Raw genomic sequence first — 21079 nt, forward strand, 5'->3', positions numbered from 1 at the left:
TGAAGAGTTGTGAGTTCTCGACAATGCCGTACACGAAAAAATCCGAGATAATTTGCGGGCTTTCTGGTTCATCCGAGAGTGAATTGAGATTGAATGACTATCAATGAAAAACTATAACATCTCCTCAAAACCAGCTTAAGTACAGAAGTCACCTTCAAAAAAAAAAAAACTTGGTTTCACTCTGTATAGCAATCAAATAAGAAAACAAATAAATATAAATAACAAAATTGATTAAATAGAAAAGTGGAAAATAGTAATTGTAAAAAGATCTACGATTGCTTAGAATACCACTGGACTATCGTAGATTATGCGGATAACTTTGCTGTACTTCTGAAGTTTCAAATATAAGTGCGTACATGGACAGAAGTAGAATTGCGTGTGGAAGACGAGATCGGTGGCGATCGATAGGTCCGAATCAGTGACGATCAGCTGATAATTGGTGCTGCATTCATGTTCTACACTTGTTTTTTCTTTACAGTAAAGCAGAGAAAAAAATCTGCTGAACTTCTGCTAATTCCATTGCCGAAAACTGCATAGAAGTGCTCTCATCAAATTATAAGCAGAAAACAAATTGGATTTAAAATTAAAAAGTACCTATTCTAAGCAAGTACCAGTTCCAGTTTTAGTGAGTTTGAGCGAACACGTGCCAGGAACATGCAACAGATGCAGTCGGATCAAAACAACATGAAGCCTGGTGCAGTTGCGTAACTGGCTGCGCCTGACGCTGTAGAGCTAGCAGTTGGAATCGAAGTGGGACCATCGGTGAATGTAGCGATAGATGGCGCTGGTAAGGGTCCTCACTGGATTCTAATCGCTACGCTCCACCGCGCCGCTTCGAGGGCAACCGCTTACGCGGCTGCAGCGTGCTTCATGTCGTTCTGATCCGACTATACACGTTCGGAATGCAGTTAGTGTGACTTCTGCAGTAAGCCCAGCTGCACAGCAAGTCAGCTTTTTATGACCGTGTGAATAAAAAAAAACTAGCGAGTGTGCAGTATTTAACAGTTGAACATTGCGGACCCCTTGTGCTAGTTACCACGTTCATATGCTTAGGCGTCTTCCTTAAAAACATTAGAAATTGTAGATGGAGCAATATTTACTTTTTCAAATTTCACATACATATTATTATTCTCGGAATTTCCTTTCTTCTTTTTTTTTATTTTTAAAGAACGGGATTTTTCTGCTATTTCTATGCAGGAAATATTTTTTTTTGAAAGGAATGGCCTCATTTCATTTGCACCTCATTTCTGTCAAAAATGTGCTTATTTCTACACATTAAGGTTTCATGCCTTTACATATCTCAGAGATTGAATTGAAATGGGCAGATGATAATCTTGTAAAGGAGCGACTCCAGGAGAAAGGGTTCAGCAACGATAAGGCGTTAAGCGATATCACTCGTTCTGACAGAACAACTCATGTTTATGAAGGCGGTTTTAAGGTATGGCGACAGTTCTTGTGTTCTCGTAGTAGCTCTGCGTTTTGTTATTTACCTTCTCGTCCGATACCTATGTTTGCTAAGTAGATATGGGAATGCTGCTACGATTTGTGCCAGCTGGTGGACGCTGAATCAGCGGGTGTTCGTGGAAAGCGAGTGCTAGAAGTAAGAGATATTTCGTCCTGAAGATTTCTTCGGTGGTGTTCGGAAATATTTTCTCCCATTGTATAAATGAATGATCCATCCTTCATCCAAACAAATTAACAAATTAGAGGAAAATTATTGTAGTTTAGCTTGGTTGCGGTGCTGGACTGCCAGGTATTTTGTGCGCTTTACGCGGCGCTGCTCATGTCACTTTCCATGACTTCGTGAGTTTTTGTTATTTACTGCGTATGTACATTCTCACTTCTATGGATTTTTTTAAATTATTGGTTATGTTAGTAATTTAATCATGTTTTTTTTTTGTACTTATTTCTTTACCGGGATGTTTATTTTTTTAAAACTCTAATAAGATATTGACTATCTTGTTTGATTCGTAACGGTTCGAATGTTGCTGCTTGTCTTTCTATTATTGTTTCCCATCATATTTTTCATACGTTTCAGAACGACTGTGTTGTGCAGTGTTTTACGCAAGAAAATCTACGGTTGAACGGTGTTGAAGAATCGCAGTATCATTTACTCAGTGGCCCTTGGACTGACTTTCAGTCAAGTTTTGAGCCAAAGTGGTGAGTTGATTTCACTTGTTTAATTAGTATTGTAATTTTACTTTATTTTGTTGTCAGAGTTTCAAAACGTGCAAGCTCTTTCTGTCGACAGTGTCGTTTGATTTTGATTCAGTTGAAAAGTTCAGCTTGAAAAATATCCTATTCGAAGGCGTTGAAGTGTCTATTTCTCTTTTTTTTCGGGTATGACATTATTGTCACCTCGGAGACGATCTACAATACCGATGATTATGAAGCCCTTCACGATGCATTCGATTATGCGCTGTCACCTAAAGGAGTGATGTACGTTATTATCCTAATGTAGCGTCCATGCATCTAATTTTACTGTGATTTTTGCAGTTTGATGTTCTATGCCTCTGCTTGACATTTCATTATAAAGGTGCTTTTGAAAAAAGAAAGCAAGTTTTTTAACCTTCTGAAAGCTTCGCCTCTGCTGCAACACCCATGACGCTCATTTGATATCAGTTGCGTGGAGTTGGCGAAAATACAATTTGCAGCTGTGAACTGAAGTGTCTATAATGAATGCAACTTTATGGGCACAAAATACAGCTTGCACTCTTCGAAGCGACATTATGTCATTTCTGATTTTCATCTGAATCTTCTCTAAATTAATGTAATTTGCTCTTAACGCTATTTTCTTGTGAAGCTTGTGTGCTCTCTCAAGAAATCATAGTTGTTTCAAGTTTCTGGTCACAATTCCTCTTCTGAAGCTTTGGGTTTTTGCGTTCAATTAGTTCGATTTATTTTCGTCTTTGTTATTTCATTACGAGTGTGGCTTGTTTTTCAGATGGGTCGCAGCAAAGATCTTCTATTTCGGCGTAGGTGGCAATGTCCCTTCTTTCATTGAGTATGTGGAGAAGAGAGGCGTATTCAAGGCAACCATGAAAAAGACCATACAATCCGATATTCCAAGAGCAATCGTTGAGATCCATCGGAGTTAACCAATCTCCTTTCAAACTTTATTATAAATACACGATGTTATTGTTGATTTGGCTGTTCGGTTAATGACTAAATCTACATCTTTTTGTTGCAGTTCACTTTCAGTTCAGAAACACGGTCAAGTACCTGAATATCTTGTTGTTATTTTTCATACAAAGGTCATAACGTTGTCAACGCTTTATTTCTTGCCAGGACCTTCTCAAGTAATAAGAGTTATCATTAAATCAACCATTATTTTGTTTCTTTTTTCACATAGGTTTGCTGCAAATGCAAGTGCAAGCGTTAATCTTTCTTTTAATGATCGCGTTTTTTTTCTTCTTTTTTCGCTTTTCGGTTCGGTTTCCTTGTCCTTTGAAGCGATCAATACTCTCATCTTTATTCCGGATTTTCGCTTCTCTATGTTTCCTAAAGAAGCACTATCGTTATTTTCTTTTCCCAAAGTCGATATCCATTTGGGTAGCACTCTCCTCGCCCTTCTGGAACACATCATACACTACCATGTCATCTTATATAGGCATTCACTTTTGTCCTTCCTTAGTAGTCCTCAGGGGCAGTAAATTACTTTCCTGGAAACGAGTAATTCGACATGTTACTCTCACATGACACAGCTGTCAAGTCGCGGCGTAATCACTCGTAAAACTAGTTACGGTTGAGTAATCGATCTTTCGAGCTTATTCTTTATTTCTGCTCGTGCTTTTTTCATCGTTACAGTGGAGATGCGGCGAAGAGAAGAAGGACTATTGAAAATTTAACGTTAATGTTAAAATAAAATTAATTGTTTAGTTTAACAGACCATCAATCAACTAGAAAGATGTAAAAACCCGAGAAAGTTGGCGCCGTATGTACTCAGCTGGGTGAGCGCGATTTCTCTGACGTAACATATGCTGTTCACCTACTTGACGCGCATAAACTCCCTTCTGGCCTGCTCAAATCGAAGGTGCACCGCGGTCATGTGGTTGAAGACATTTGGCACTGTCAGTTTATTTGCAAGTAAGTGATTTGTACTGGGAACGCTTGGAGATGTAACAGATGAATTGCAGAGGGCCCAATCAGAAAAAAGGACGTTTTAGGAGGAAAGTTGTTGATTTCATACTTCCTATATTTTATACGGTTGCTTTATGTCTTGCGTTCTTGGTTATCGTAGACGTTAGTTGAAGATTCATTGGATTGTAAGCGGTTTTTTTCTTCCTGGAAATTGTGACGGATTATGTTGGGAATCTTTTTTTTTTCTTTTGCAAGAAATAAGTGTATAGTACTTTTTGTGTTCATGGTGATCACATTGTGTCTATAATCTGGAGCATCAGATAGCATCAGGTTTCTCGATGTTCCTTCAGCTAGCCAGAAATCCCATCGTCATTGTATTATAAGTGACAGAGCATATACTCAGCCGACTCGTTGGCTGTATTGCCTGCGTTTGCTTTGGAATACTTGCTGTCTACTGTACTCTAAAAACACGCAAAGCAAAAGCAAAGATATTTCGAAAGCCTATGACAGATTTCGAAAGGTTGCTGCTGCCTTCTGTATGCTAATAGCTCAGAAAAACAATATTGAAGTCTTTCACTTATTCATCCAAACGACCACAGCAGTTACTTTCTCTCCTGTTTTTCCTGAGACTGGTTCATTGAAATTTGAATCAATTTCGTTCTATTTTTCCTTCTTTCGTTCGAGAATATTCCACAGAGTCTCAGTTCCCAGAATTATCTTCGTTTCAAGGCATCACCCCACGAATCAGAGGTGGTACGGATTTCAGGTGGAGTATTCTTATACGGGATAGTAGATTATGGAGAAGGGGTGATTCCGTCCGTTTCTTCCTAATTGCCGTTAAAAACGGTCCGGAAGATGCGGCGCGTGCACAAGGCTGGCGCGCTCCAATCGAACTCGTTGTAGAGACTAGCGCGCCGGATCGCTCGAAGCCGTATCGTCCGGGCCGTTTTTTACGGCAATTAGGAAGAAATGGACGGAATCACTCTTCTCTCCATAATCTACCACCGCGCATAAGAATACTCTACCTGAAATCTGTACTACCTCAGATTTGTGGGGTGATGCCTTTCAATTACTGATGGCTGGCCAACGTTATGTCTGCTCATTTTGTATGTTAAGCGTGCTGGTACAGTCGAGTCAAAATGTCCTGAACCACAGTGCAAATGCGTAAAAGTATGCGCTAAAAATGGAGCAGTGGAGCTAGCGATTGGAGTCGAACCGGGACCACCACAACCGAGTGTAGGTATGAGAAAGGTCCCACTCTGATCTCAGCTGGCAGCTCAGTCGTGACACTTCGAGCGTAGCCACTTACGCAACCACATCAATCGTCAGGTCGTTTTAACTCGTCAATATAAGAGCATTTTAAAGCAACACATAGCTGTGAATGGTTGAATCATTCGTGGACAAATGCACTTTTCATGGGATGTCGTAAGTGTGACAAAAAGCCTTTCAATTTCCATTCACTGATCTATACAACCAGAGGTGGAAACGTATTCCGCCGTGACTAGTCTGATGTACTTAGTCCCTTGGAATATTCTGCTGTGCTCTAAAAACGTGTAAAAGCAAAGGTACGTGGATGTTTCGGAAACCAAACATTTCGAAAGATTGACGTAAATTTCTTTGAAAAGTGAGAAACTGGCTTTACCTTTGAAATGGTGAGCGACAGTGCTGCGAAAGTCATTTGTTTTCACCTATTTGCCCAAGTGTTACTAACTCGTTTTTCTGCTTATTTTTATACCTGCAGTTCGAGTTGTTAGAATTTTTCATTTGAATCTTCAATCTTCTTCAAAGACTGATGAACCGCTTAACGTTTAATCTAATTAACAAATGGAAGCCAATTCGAGCGTTTTGCATCCATTTCTCCAATATTCACAGTTCTTTCGAGTCATCTCGCACGTTTATTATGATAGTCTAGCTTAATTTATGTTTTACAAATCTAAATCAAGGTAAATTAACTTTTCGTTTGGAATTTCGCGATTGCTTAATACATAAGTAGTATATGGTATTGCTGAATGCATAATTTCGCAAGGCAAATATGCAGTATATTACCTTTCTGGCACTTAATAAGCTCCAATAATTAGAGGAAGAAAGCAAAAAGAACAAATGGAAATAAAGACTGATGATATGTTATTTTGATTGCACGAAGAAACATTACATAAAGAATGCAGCCGTCGCTTTACTTAAGAAATATCGATTTCTATTTGCCCGACGTAGTGGATGAATCAGTGTCGTGAATTACCGCTATTGTATACATTGAATTACTGGTTTGTATGAGAACTTTGTGTGACTCATGTCTAACTTTCTGTTTTGTTCAGTCACCCTTCAATCTGGCTCTAATTGGAGATTATTTTGCGTTTGTGCACAAATATATGGTAGGGTCAAAGCGACATGAAGCATGGTGCAGTAGCGTAAGTGGCACGGTAGAGATAGCGGATGAAACCGAGGTGTGAGCATCGCTGCTCGCAGCGATGGATGGTGCTAGTGAAGGTCCCCACAAGATCCTAACCGCTTCGCTCCAATGCGCCGCTTTGAGCCGCTTACGAAGCTGAACCGTGCTTCATGTCGTTTTGACGCTGTTATAGTTATTTTCAAATGGGTTCAATCTGACGAGCGCTGTTCTCTTTCTTTCTTCTCTTCTCTTTTTCTCTTTCTTGTGCACTGAAAAAGGAATTTTTTTTGTTTAAAAGAGAATGTAAATGACTGTTCTGGCAGAGGCGTCGCGTTCACCCGGTTGAACACATCCGGCGCCGACCATGCGCGTTGCAGTTCGCACGCTGATGCATATCCACGGCCATTTTGCTAGTAACCCTTCTGTTGTTGTAATTCTCTGATTTGATAATTTTCCCATTGGTTTTCTAAATTAACAAGTATGCTTGAGCTGAAATTCTGAGGTAGAAATAAAATTTCTAGGATGTTAACGATCCGTTTTTTAAGCGTGACGCTCACACTCTCGTGCCTAACTTTTTTTTTGATGTCGCCATTGCAGTGCTGTTATGTAATGTTTCTATAGAGACCTATGTACACTTTACGATTAAAAAACTCAAACTAAACTTTGTGAAGTCACATTTAGTATAGTGAGGTCAAGAAGAGCTGAAACTCGGTGCAGTTGTGTAAGCGGCTGCAAGCGGCGCGATGGAGTCAGCTAACTGGAATCGTCACTCTGACTGCAGCGACGGGTGGAATTAGCGAGGGTCGAACTCGATCTCAGCCGCTGTTTCCTTTGCTGCGTCGAACACAACCGCTTACGTGCACAGAGGTTGTTTTGACCCGACAATAGTCGAGTCAAAATGAATATGAAGCACCGCGCAGTTGCGTAGGCGGTTGCGCTCGAAAAAGTGCGGCGGAGCGCAACGTTCAAAATTTTCGGGTACCCTCGGTGACACCGTTCCTCTCTGTCCCACCTCGATCCCAACCGCTATCTCCACCGCGCAGCTTCGAGCGCAACCACTTACGCAACTACACCGTGTTTAAAGGCATCACCCCACGAATCTGAGGTGGTGCAGATTTCAGGTGGAGTATTCGTATACGGGATGGGAGACTATGTAGAGGAGGGTGATTCCGTCCATTTCTTCCTAATTGCCGTAAAAAACGGCCCGGAAGATGCGACGCCGGACAAGGCTGGCGCGCTCCAGTCGAGCTCCCTGCAGAAAATAGTGCGCCAGAACGCCTGAAGCCGTATCTTCCAGGCCGTTTTTTTACGGCAATTAGAAAGAAATGGACGGAATCACGCCCCTCTCCATAGTCTCCCATCCCGTATACGAATACTCCACCTGAAATCCGTACCACCTCAGATTCGTGGAGTGATGCCTTTAATGTCGTCTTGACAATACCATGTAGGTTTAGTCGTATTTTCGGGCACAACTTGTGTAAAATATTAGCATTTTTATGACTGCTGGGAGACACCTAAAACGTGCCAACATATTCATTTTCCGAACATATTCAACAAATGTTCTCCTCACTAACAGTACATATATATTTTGTGTTATAATTATTTCTCTACATAAATTATGCTATAGTCAAACTCTCTTTCTCCCACAACTGTTAAACTGTCGTAAAGCTTTTCTAAGCGAACTAAACGCCTTTTTAATTCAATATTTTTTTCTGTAATCAATAGGGATAATTGAATACGATTCCAACGTAAATGACATAAGTGTGCACCCTCAACACTTATCATTCGTGTCATCGTTCTTCACATATATGAGCCATAAAGCTGACTGTACCTTTCTTTTTCGCATAGATCTGTGTGGCACTGTTTGCTAGTTTTTTCTTTTTTCCTTCCAAATAAGAGGAATCTTATTTAATATTTCTATACAAATGGTTGGAACTCCGTCGTCGTCTAGCGCAACCAAGTGATTTTCCTCTTTAAAAATTTTGCGACTTATCTTTTTTTTCAAGTCAACACTTTTTCTATTGAAACATCACTTTCATAATGAATATTTGGTTAGCAAACAATCGATGCGACGGATTAGCTGCTTCTTACTAGTCTTTCAGTGTTATTGCTGCTGCGCGAATGCTCACAGATATCGTTGTGTCCTTCTTTTTAGATTCATACGGATTCATCCTTTCTTTGGGCAGTGTCATCAGGACTAGTCGTGTTTGATTCTGTCGAAACATCCTCTAACTTCTTTGGACTCCCATTTGTTTTCACTCTAAATAAGTTGTAATAGTTTCTCCACCAGCAAGTGTCGTTAATTGTTATTCATACTAAGTAACACTCTATTTTCTCGAACTCCATAGATTTTACGATTGAATACTTCTACTTCAAATGCGACGACGTGCGTGGCTGCGAAAATGTGAGCCATCGATGACTGACACTGTCCACTTGCTGGTTTTTGTTGAGCAAATATGTACACGACTACGTATTTAGACTTCCGCCTGTCGCTGTGTACACTCACTGTTTCTTTCTCGGCATTTCTTTCTCACTTTTTCTTGTCGTTTCCTTCACTCGATTTATCGCTTCTTCCCTTGGGAACTGCTATCTTTTGTTTGACAACGAGGACCCACTGTCTGAGTGAGTTGCATTTGTTTACTCATTTTTTGGAGGATTCTTTTAGAGTGTTTTCGGCAAAAAAGAAAGTCCTTTACGTTTTTGTCTCAATAAGCAGCTCTTCTCAAATGTAGAAATATATCTACTGAGAACTCCTTCTCAGCTGTCTGTCGATCTGTTCTTCTCTCTTTCCTATTTGTTCATCATTTCGTTTACTAATGAAATAGAAGCAAAACGTCAACTGTTAGAAAAATCGGTTTATGTGGCACTGAAAGTAGGCTAAACAGTAAAACTTGGGCCATTTTTCTGTTTCTTTTATCTGCTTCTTATTAAATTGAGCTACCTTTTAATATATATATATATATATATATATAATGTTCATACAAAAGAAACAAATGTAGTTATTTTGCTGTTAACTTTTAATACAATGGAATTACTCGTCAAGTAAACTCCCTATAGTTTCTTTCTTATCACACATTGTCATAATGCATAAACGTCATGGTCACCCCACAGTACCAGTAAAGTTTCTTTTTCATTTCGCGGTTTTTTCACCATGAAACGCGTGCATTCAAAAACGCACTTTGGTGCAATTAAATTCTGCTTCTTACCAGTTCTTGTCATCTATGCCGACTTTTTGTGAACTATGTATTTTTATTGCAACTATATTTGTTCATTCCTGTTTTCATCCAGTATAGTGCTGCTCAATAAGTCACACCTTCTTATAAGAACTCATCATAAGAACTGCAACTTGATCTTTCCAGTTCCAGAGTGCTAGGAATCTAGAGGACTCAAAAATGTCCTCTAGGTTCATTGCTTGTTGGTTCAAGAGAGGTTGACGCTTGAAGTTTCCAACTATTTCCAACGTGGGGGCTAGATTTTGTTCCATATACGGCGTACAACATGATCAAAAATTTCCCGTGATGCATCGTGATGTGCTCGTGAAGGATCCACCGTAAGCGTCTGCGCGATGGGACCGTCTCTTAACTCATTCTTTAGGCTGGAAATCAGCAACTAATTGTGCCACAATGGTACACTCACTTCGCTCATAGTCACGTGCGAACAGCTGAGAACCTCGCTGGCATGGAAATAACTATCTTTGCAGCGTCATAGATCAAAATGCCTTTACTACATTGTAGAAGGAGTTCTCTCACTTTCATAGAACTGTTACATTGTTTTTAAATCATTTTATTATTAACTATTAGCATTGCTCGAAAGTTTAGCACCAAATTCCACACTTTGTTCAAACAACTGTAACTTTCTTGTTCGTAGATACCAATCAACAAGATAGCGATCCTCATGACCCATTACGTATGTCCAACGCTTCACTATACTATCAATTCCAGGAGTCCAGAACTTTGGCTGCTGAGAGTCGAAGAAAAAAGAAGAAAGTCGAAAAAAAGAAAAAAGAAATTTCTGTTTCTAACTCTTTCTGATCATCGATTTTTTCTCAGTTTCACTGTGCCTGGCCAAGTCAGGAGAGTAACCAGGGTACGGTAGAATTCCTCTGCCATATTCGGCATTTTTCTGATGTGTAAGTTTTGCCACGTGAGGTCGAACATTGTCATGGAGTAGAACAATATAGCTAATTTCCTCAGGCTTCTCCCGAACTGTGTCTGGCTATTCTTGTAGTTGAGAAGAGTAGATTTGAGCGGTCAGGTTGAACTCAAATGGGAGCAGTTCATAGTACAACATTAACACAGAACCCTACCAACAACCCAGCAAAATCTTTTCGTGCAATTCTCCTCGCAGCTCTTTTGGAGATGGTTTGCCAGGCGGGAGCCAACTTTTCTGTTGTGTATGATTAACATACAACACCCAACTATCATCTCGTATAATGAATTGGTGGAGAAAGTCCTCCCTGTGTGAGCGAAGAAGCAAAGACTGACACACTCCCTCTTGTTACCAGCTGCGAGGCGCTCAGTTCGTTTTGGGACCCAAATCGACAGCACTTTTCTGTAACCAAGTGCTTGAAAACATGTGACGATTGTTGTACGGCTGCACCCAAGTGTCGTTTACTGGTCACGTGTAGTGGGATTGGGCTTTTCTCGAAGAGTGTCACGCAAAGCTTCATCATTCCAGTCAGTCGAGCGACCAGAGCGAGGTCGATCTTCAAACGAAATATCCCCTGATTCGAACAGTTTGAGCCAACGGGCCACAGTCCAGCGGGATACTACTTCTCTTGATATCTGAGGTAACGTCGACCGCGTTGTGGTTTTGTAGGGATTTCTAGTACACGATTGTTCGAATTCGATTTTGGATCATTGAAGTTATGGTTAAACGCCAGTGAAATACACATGCTTATATACCCTTCTGGTGAATGTTTTTGGAACATTCTACTATATTCAAATGCCAGAAAATTTCAATTAAAGACCGCTAAAATTCTGGGTCGGAAAATACATTTCATTGTAAGACTTAGGGACCAACCTAATATTATCATCTGGAGTCGGATTTAAGGTATACAACAAAAGATATCAAATAAAGGGAAGTACAACATACCTTTGAACATGTTTTGCCCATTTAACGCTGCCAAGTTTTGTATATGTGAGAGGTTGAGTGCTCATTGCCAATCGCATAAGCTGACGCTCGTCCAAATTATTGATCGATGACCAGTCGTCGAATCAAGTCACCATTTGTCTCATGTTCTTACTGTTCTTACTTAATTTCCTTCAGTTCTTCTGTTTCTTTTTATTTTGTTGTTTTTTTTTTCTTCGATTTATTTCGGTAACTTTCTGGCATTCACTGCATCCCTCTCTCGATACTTACATCTCATTTATTTATTTATTAGTTCAAACAGCTGATGATATCCTCACTGAATTATGCAGAAAAACAGATAAAGTACATGTCTACGTTCGGGCAAAGTACGACGAGTTATTACGATTCGTGAAATCGGTGATGTAGTGCCCCTTTCGCCTACGCATTTCGCTTTGATTTACAATTTCCTAGAAACTTGGTCAAATTTATTGCGTTTCTTTTCATATTCTGTACTTCGTATGTCAAAACAAACTATAACTTTATTCATTTGAGCGACTACCTGTTCACTTTACAATGCCGAACTTATTGATGTCGCATAAAACACCAAAGCCGAAGTGTATTCTTCGACATAGAAAAACATCATTGCCCGATAAAAAGAACGGCTGTGGAAGCGAAATGTTCATTCTGGAACGCCAGTTTGATACAAATAATCACATAATAACCTAGTTTCCTGCGCAGACCTCGTGATATTGAGATGATTTTCAATTTTTATCGATTTTTCTTTTGTTCTCTCAAGTTTGAGTTTTCCTTACGTATGACTGATGGTGCATTTTTCATTGAAAGCCGCTGTTTTCAAAACTGGGTCACAATAGGATTATTTGTGCAGCATTGACATTCGAGAAGTGCACAATATTTTCACTCCCTATTTGTAGATGAGATGTCCGTAATGCCCTTTGCGAGCGGTACGTGAAAATCGGGAAATTCTGAGTTTCTTCAACGCTGAAAAATTGAATCTTGTTAGTACTAGAACTCAAATGAAATCGATCGCGGAGTTTGACTTTCATTTTCATCGGGGTACAACAAATAACTCTTTTTTTTCTTGGATTGAATTCTGTTAACTTTTATCACCAAAAAAGAATACTAATGACTTTTTGAGGAACGTTTTGAGCACTAATCAAGCGTAAAAACGTTTTTTCTTACGCATTAAATTTCTATCGAAGAATTTTCCAAGAGTAGATGCTTAGGTTTTCCTAATAAGTTGTCTTGAGTCTGACTGAGATTTTGTAGTTTTACTGCATGAATAATTGTATTGACGCTGATGATTGCGGAATGTTTTGCGGCCGTAATAACGAGCAACATACGATTCGATTATTGGTGGAGTACTATTGAGACCTGATGTCACTTTGCTGTGTTTCGATTCGCCATGTACCTACCATATGTTTATCTAGACTGTCTGAACACTGAATCATTAATACACTACTCTTCTTTTTTTCTCCAGATATAATCTTCATTCTGATCAGAGTTCACGGTATATTTGTGCGTAGTCGTTTGTATGTTTTTGTTAAAGAAAGTTTTCTCTCTGGTTGTTTTCATTTTGCATTTTTCGCCTCGTTATTTGTTCCTGCCTTTGCTGTTTTTCATATTGAATCGTGCGGTCAATTCGTGAACAATTAACTTCCAATTATTCAATTCAATTCAATTCAGTTCAATATTCAATTCATTTTGCTGCTGTTGCTAGAAGAATTAACTCTAGTTCTCTTTCTGAAGTTTCTCACTACAACTATTATACAGCAGCCATACCTCTTTGACGTTTCGGACTCGTTATGGCCTTGTTTTTCTTCTTATTATGTGACGTTCAGCACACAACACATGATTCCGCTCTTTTTCAAGGACGATATTGTCGTCTTTAGGTCAGATTATCCGCACCGACGAGTTTGTTACCATTTCGCACTGGTAATTTTCTTTCTGCTCGTTCGAATGATGTGATATTCGAACTTTAATCACTGCCGATAGTTCAAAAGCATTCAAAGAGCATCACGACTAGGCTGTTTATCGCGGTTTTAGAGGTTCTTTGTTGCTCCGATAAAATTGCTTCGAGATTGAACATGGTGTCTAACTGACTACTTCCTATGTATCCTTGTTATGGTATACCTATTCCAAGTTCGAAGGTCATCGTTCATAGCCCATGATCTTGTTCATCCAACAATAGCCGTTTTACATCCATCCGTAAAGAAATTACCTAATATAATATAATGTATCGTAGACCCACTGCCGAATTTCATCCACATTCTTGTAAAGTTCATTTTTTGAAAGAACAATGGAACTAAATAAGAAAAAAAAATCGACGACGACGTGAGAATTTTATGGAGATGTGGGGAAATGGATGTCTTATTTTGGTAATTTAAGAACCCTGAAATTGAAGTCATCGGGTTAATTCCGTCCTGTGAAGGTGTAGGCTGGATCTTTGGCTTTCATCTAATAAATTTGGCAAAAATGTTGTCTGAAAAGAACTATACTTCCTTTGAAGAATATTTGATTCAAGAAGATAGATGTAGCTGATTACAAGCGGCAAAGTCGATCGTTGATCCAATCGATTGAAGACCGGTTACAATAGCAGATTTCTTGCAGCATAACAGCATAGAGCTTTCTTATGTTTGATGATTAGTTTGTTTTATATTTGTTTTGTATTGTTATGAATTACTTATGGTGATGGAAGCATCCTTGCCGGTGGATTCGATATACTTTTTTTTCCATTTGTAAACTTTCTTCTTTAATCGTTCGTCTTATTTGAAATGCTCAGTTGGCAATGTTCCACTCTGGTGTGATTTTTTTCTATCCACAACTCGTTCCTCAATTTGCTCTTGCGGCGAAATTCATAGAAATTATATCGGATAGAAGATGTGGTGAGGAGAGATATGATTAGGCTTAGTCAAGCTAATATTGCGTATATTTATGCTGATTAACATGCTCTAATCGATTCTTCCGACGACTCAGGATTCCGCTTTGCGCTCGGCGAAGAGCTGCTATACATAGAATGTTTTTGCTTCGACCGGAAGTCAACTTGACTGCATACGCTCCTTCACTCGGCCACAATCAATCATTCTAACAAAATATGTGGTCGTTTCTCATCTTCTCATCAGAATGATCGATCAACCGAACTTAAGGCGTCACTCAGACCTTCCCCTTCATCGATTTGATGACATCGTGTATGGATGCGTATAAAGCCAATACTTCGTGTATTTTATTCGTCCTCGATGATTTTTGGTTTATTCGTCCTTTCAATTGCAACTCTCCTTTTCTCACTTCTGAAGCATTTTCAGAAAATAAAAAAAAAAGATTTTCTAGATATTCACCATAGCGAAATAATTACTGTGAAGAAAGTGACGCATTGTATGCATTTGTGTGATGCTAGGCACTTCACCACGGCCACGGGAGCCTGCTGTGATGCATCCCGACGAAGAAATTTGGAACGGTGTTCTACTCGAGCTGGACGATGAGGAGATTGCTGTATGTTTTGTGAGAAATTCTCTTACAAATGCTAAAAATTAAAATATGTTTCTAATGCTAGTTTTTATTTCAGAACGATTTAGTTCGTGTTGCGGCTGCCAGCAGAGCTGTAGAAGAAGCTCCTATGTGCCCGCCAAGGTTTTCCTCTTTGGAATACAAAGATAACCATACCTACAACACTGATTCTATGAATCATCTCCGAAGAGACGCACAATTGGTCGACATCAGTGCGCCATGTTCGAACGGGTAGGCGATCATCCGCTTATAGCTTGTTTTGCACTATTTTGTTTTCGTTTCGTTAATTGACCCTTGATTCTACAGATCAGCGAGAATTTTACTTTTTTTCAATTTATGTTTCTTGTTCAATTTTATTTTATTTTTGGATTAGTCATTGAGGTGCTTATATGAATGATGAAGGTAATGAGCGATGGAGACGATAATGTCTAGCTGCTTTGACTTGTCTCATAACCGTAACCACCTATGAAGTTTTGAATGGTCGCGTCTGTAGCCTGCTTGTTTTGTTTTTCTTTACTTTTTTTGAAATTTATTAGATAGTTCCTTCTTTTTCCTCATTTCATACCATAGTGGAATAACCGGCGAATTACATGACTGGGATTGAGCTCAGGTTAAAGAGAATTCGGAGGTCATTTCCAAAGAATATTCATTGCACTGACACCCTTTACTACCTTGATTTGTTTCAAGTGATATTCTTATTAGATGAGCAACAGAAGACAGAGAACTTCTGAGCAGATGGTTTTAAGGCAGTTGTGTTAAAGGCATCACCCCACGAATCTGTGGGGTGTGGTACGAGTTTCAGGCGGGTAATCCCTATAATGTTCGTAGATTGTGGGGAAGAGGGTGATTCCGTCCATCTCTCCTTGTATCAGTGTAAATAGACGACCCCAGAAGGCTGTTTCTTAAGACGGCCTCTATTGTAGCGCCCCACCCTTGCGCCCTCCCGCCTAGGATTCGTCGAAAACCCATTCGGACGAATCGCATTCGGACAATGTAATCATACCTATTGTGTTCAGTTCTTTTTAGCTCCATTTATTCAGAAACGGTCGATATTCGCCAGATGAATCCTCTATTGCGCTGCTAGAATATCCCACAATCGGTTTCAAATTTGACTTGTACCAACCGGAAATGGATCCGTCAAAAGTTCAAGTATGATCTTTCTCTCTCCCGTAGACTTCTTTTTTTCTGTCAGCGGGATTTTATAATTATTTCCTTTATTTCGAATTGATTTCTCTCCACCTACTTTAGTTGCGATGAACCTATACTATAGTCGGGTCAAAACGACATAAAGCGCTGTACAGTTGCGTAAGCGGTTGCGGTCGAAGCGGTGCGGTAGAGATAGCAGTTGGAATCGACGTGGGACCATCGCAAACTGCAGCAATAAGCGGTGGTAGTATGGGTCCACACTCGATCCTAACCGCTACTCTCCTCTTCGAGCGCAGCCGCTTACGCAACTGCACCATTCTTCAAGTCGTTTTGGCTCCACTATACTTTTAAAGATACCAGTAGATTTCAAATCCTATGAAAAGTAGATGGTAGTTAGAGCTGTAATGTTGCTATGACTACTTTCTGAACGTTCATCACTTTACAATTCAGATTGAACGCGGTACATTACTCAAGCCATTATCGGAACTGGACGATCCGAGAGTAATCACCTTTCTGAAGCGAGAGCAAGAAGAATTGCGTCGAAAGGATGCCCTTCTAGCTCGCGACGTCCTTTCCTCGAATGTTTACGCAGTCGTTCCCAAAACTGATGTGATGCGTCTGACTGATGATCAAGCAATGTAAGATTCCACTATTACAGTTCTTTACATCTTTTCTTTTTTTGCTTGATATTTCAAGTTCAGTTACCATCGCTGTGATTTCTTGATTTTGGTTTCTGTAAATCAAGTTTTTGCTTGTTTTTGGATTTTGTTTCGAATCTACGTAGTATTTACTATCTTATACCATCTTCTATACTTCTCAAGTTTTTTTTTTTGTTCTTCCATTTCGGGTCCAATCTAGGAATTGCGAAGCTTTGCATTGAAGTAATTTGATTATAACAAGGAAGAACACTGCACTTTATTTATTTGAATGTAACAGTTCAAAATTGGCGATAGCACTCGTATAATAGGATGTTTTTTTAAAAGAAATTCACATTATCGTTAGTTGGAAGAGAACTGCGCTCACTAGCATCAGTTATGAAATTTGTTTTGTACATACATTTTCCCACTAAAAAGCGTACTTAACTCACTTAAAGATGGGCTGAAGAAATTGAAGAGGCTGAAGAGACTATATTCATAGAAAGTTGTGTTTTTGAAATGTTTCTCCTTTACAGACTAATGCATAGTGAGCAGTGCACTTGAGAAAAAAATCAAGGAGTACTAGTTCGAGTGTTTTTAATCTGTTGCTGTTCATAGTGGAAGATTTTACAACTGCTTACTATAGCTTATTATCATTGTTCTCCTTTGACTAAGCTATTGCCGACGTTTTTTTTTTTTTTGGGAGATCTATCACTTTGTGTTTTATTTTTATTCAAAAAAAAAAAACCACTTACATCCCTAACATTTGTGAAACCTCATTATTTATGACAACAGTGCAAGTTCCCAGCAACACATCGCGCGGCTTTTGATCTATTATATTATAGGTCGGGCCTCAACTGTCGTTTTGTTGTTGTTTGTCTTCTCGTTGTTTGTTTAATCGCGGATCGAGCCAGTTACCATATTCGTGAGCATGTGATCAGCTAGAGTGAAGGGCTTCTAGTAAGGTTCTGTGAAGGACTGCACAAGTGCTAAAAAAAGAACTTTTTTTTTCGTATAATATTGATATTGACACACTTACGAGAGTCCCTTTTTACATTTATTTATTGTTATTAATAGTTTTTACAGCTCATTTTCCGGATTTCATTAAAGGACGCGTCTTCATACGACATATTTCTTATGAAACCAGCTGTAATGTATTTAGTAGTGAAGATACAAATCGATACGTTCGATAACTCTTTTGATTTCTGTGTCAACATCGCAGCTACGCATCTCGCTTTCGAATAATTCGGATTGTGCGTCAGTAATGTTGTGACGAAAACGAGGGAAACTGAGAAAATTGCTTTCTTTTGCTAGTTTCTCTTCTCCAATGAAATCCTCATTTCCAGACTCCTCCTTGCCATTGGAGACACCGAACGACGCGTCCAACTCTACCACGATTTTGAAACATTTGACTTCGTCAGAGGGCTGCGAAAAGGTGACACGGTATTCGTTGAAGTGAGTAATTGGTCTATCTAGTGTTTAAAACTCCTCGCTCTCTCTACTTAAGAAGCAGGGCGGTGATCTGTGTTTGCTTCCTGTCGATGCGGTGAACTTGACTGTCAGTCACATGCTTGTTTGTTCCCTCTCGCCTGTAGGGTTCCCGCATTTTCTTCGTTCCCTCAGTGTCCGTTTTCTATGGTGAATCAGTATTCACGCATATACAGAAGGTGTTTTATGTTTGCAGTCTCAGACTACAATCATTTGTTGCGATTCGAAGCCGTTTTCTCTGCTGTTTTTAAATTGACTCGTGTTCGGAGTTTCTATACGAATTTTTGCTCTGCCTCCAGTTTTCGTGCTCAGAATGCAATTGTACTTAATCACTTCCAAGGCTAATCTCTTTTTTTTCAATCCGAACTTCACTGCAACGGTTCTGTTTTTCTTTGCTAATGTAGATTAGTTCCATGAGTTTCTTCCTTTTCTTTCCTTCTTTTTCCTGATTCTGTTAATCTCGACATCTGCGTCTTCGACATAATTGCTTATCCATCTTGAGATTTTAGTTTCCTAAGCTCTTTGTATAATTAGTTAGGTATCGTTTCTAAGTTAGCGCTAACATTTAAAACGTAGCTTATATGCTTCATACATAATAAGAGTGCATGAATCGCATTCTCCGAAGAGGTTACCGTAGAGATTCTGGCTCAAGACTTCCCGATAGCTGAGAAATACATCCTACGTAAAGATGTACAGATTATCTGTATGGTTGCAAATCTTCGCCTACATTTCTGCAGATAGTACGGTTCTATGTGAAGATCTCCAAGTTGCATATGGGAAGAAAAAGCAAAATTAGCTCCAAATATATAAATGTTTTTATTTTCATAAAGTAGTTAAATAAAATCATATGTGACCCGAATATGTGGCGTCGCCCCAGGATGGCGCGCTCCAGTCGAACTCCTTGTAGAAAATAGTGCGCCAGGACGCCTGAAGCCGTATCTTCCGGGCCATTTCAATTAGGAAGAAATGGACGGAATCACCCCCCTCTCCTTAGTCGCCCATCCCGTATACGAATACTCCACCTGAAATCCGTACCACCTCAGATTCGTGGAGTGATGTCTTTGATGGAATTCTAGGACTGCAATAATTACGACTACTATAAGGAAATCGGTTCTAATTCAGAGAAAAAAAGTTAAGGAGTAGCTCAGGAACGTAAGAAACTTTATTCGTTGGGAAAAATTTCTCTAGGTGACTCAAGCACAACGATGTCTTTAGCAGACAATCTGCTGATTGTTCCACGGGTAGCAAGTTCCCATTTTATTTCACCATTCACTTTTTTTTCATTTTCGCCGAAATACAAGATCTGAGGGAGAAAACTCCATTTGCTTCTCGTATTTCTCTCCACAGAGGTTCCACTGTAAATATATGATAAACGCAGTTGATGACATTCCTGAGTTGATGGCTGCGACCTGTGTGTCGTCTGGACAATTGTTTGCTGCCGAACCAACTCTCTCCTGTGAATTAAAGGCAGCAGACCACGAATCTGACGTAATGAGGGAACCCGTGGGAAAAGCTAGAAGTGGTTCCGCTCATCTCTTATCAATCGTCATAAAAAAAAACGGCGTCAAATAAACGATCTTCCTAAACGATTTAACTTGCAAGGTGCCACCCTCGTCCACGCGCCGCATCCAAGTGCTAGCGGTAAAGATAAATGATGTGTTCTCACCAGCCTTTTCAATTAAAAACAATGAATAGGCTGTTGAAGGGATCGGAACGTGTACATAGAGGCGCGTTTTAACGTACCTTGTAGGAACTGAAGCGGTTCCCACTCCTCTTTTTACGTCGGTTAGGGAGAGATGAGCGGAACCACCTTTGATCCTGCAATCTATGACCCTATGTCCAGTTTTTTCCGCGGATTTCCTCACAACGTCAAATTGGTGGCATGCTGCGTTTGGTTCCGGGCTCGCTTGAGGTTCAGGCTCAACATTTTAGAATTGCAGTAATAATTCAGTGAATCTCATGATTTCGCGATAAATATCGCGAAAAGGTCAATTTTACACTCACTACATTGAAACATGCTCAAAAAGGCGCATTTTCGGCTTAGTCAGTAAAGGAGCAAGAATGGCGGGATCTTTCGTGACGCGTTTCTTTCTATTTTTGAGAAATCCAGTCACGAGGTAGCACATATTTTAATGTAAGAGAAAAGTCGATCCAAACTACATGTCGGTTGATCCGATGGTGTTGTACCTTTTTTCGATTTAAATCATATTTCATATTGAACCAATCCAATTGTTGCTTTACTTTGCATGAAAACAACTATTCCTTAAATGTTCCCAACCTGTCAACGTCTTTGAGTTTTAGTTCGTAACTCGATGAAAATCGTAGCGGTAGAACTAAACGGAATAGAAAAAGGTGACCTTAGAAAGTGTTTTCGTTCGAACTGTTCATCAGTCAATACGATTCTGGCAGCATGTTTCACATTCCTTCTGTACTTTTTCACCTTCAATTGTCCTATTACACTGCAATGTCCCTATCATCAGGTAACACTGGCTAGTACGTGTGGGTGTGTCGTTTTAACGTCATTCTACTTGAGCCAACGAGAACAGCGATTGTATGACTCATCAATGGTTTTTATTTTGTTCGTTTCAAATAACCTCAGTGAAAATTGGATCAACGTCATCACGTGTCATCACTCCACCCACCTGCTGCACTTATAGTCTACTGTTTTGGTCCGTAGCTACCGTTGTACCGCTATTACCTCAACCAGAGTGGATCGCCCCATCAAAATCAGATCATGGAAGTGGTCTGATTT

General features: G+C 39.6%; 2 protein-coding genes across 4 annotated transcripts in view; both read left to right on the top strand.

The window, feature by feature from the left end:
* Positions 1 to 1285: 1285 nt before the first annotated feature.
* On the top strand, positions 1286 to 3098 carry RB195_011428 (uncharacterized protein; the record flags this gene model as incomplete). 2 transcript variants are annotated; one of them, XM_064192841.1, is made up of 7 exons in its annotated part: positions 1286 to 1438; positions 1523 to 1600; positions 1729 to 1803; positions 2039 to 2160; positions 2286 to 2316; positions 2366 to 2439; positions 2945 to 3098. In XM_064192841.1, the coding sequence occupies 7 exons, from the start codon at positions 1286 to 1288 to the stop codon at positions 3096 to 3098; spliced, it is 687 nt and encodes a 228-aa protein (XP_064050424.1). The 2 variants fall into 2 exon arrangements, with proteins under 2 accessions (XP_064050424.1, XP_064050425.1); XM_064192842.1 differs by lacking the exon at positions 2286 to 2316 and having other exon boundaries at positions 2039 to 2144; positions 2394 to 2439.
* Positions 3099 to 14941: 11843 nt separating this feature from the next.
* RB195_011429 (uncharacterized protein) overlaps positions 14942 to 21079 on the top strand; it is a gene marked incomplete at both ends in the record, with an annotated part of 28787 nt that continues 22649 nt past the window's right edge. The window contains 6 exons of one of the 2 annotated variants that reach the window (XM_064192843.1): positions 14942 to 15043; positions 15117 to 15289; positions 16099 to 16207; positions 16655 to 16842; positions 18186 to 18294; positions 18347 to 18481. In XM_064192843.1, the coding sequence (XP_064050427.1) occupies positions 14942 to 15043; positions 15117 to 15289; positions 16099 to 16207; positions 16655 to 16842; positions 18186 to 18294; positions 18347 to 18481 (816 nt within the window). Of the gene's footprint in view, positions 15044 to 15116; positions 15290 to 16098; positions 16208 to 16654; positions 16843 to 18185; positions 18295 to 18346; positions 18482 to 21079 lie in introns of those variants that run through there. The other variant, XM_064192845.1, reaches the window with a different exon arrangement.

Source organism: Necator americanus, chromosome III (genome assembly GCF_031761385.1).
Source record: "Necator americanus strain Aroian chromosome III, whole genome shotgun sequence".
In the NCBI taxonomy this organism is placed as follows: domain Eukaryota; kingdom Metazoa; phylum Nematoda; class Chromadorea; order Rhabditida; family Ancylostomatidae; genus Necator; species Necator americanus.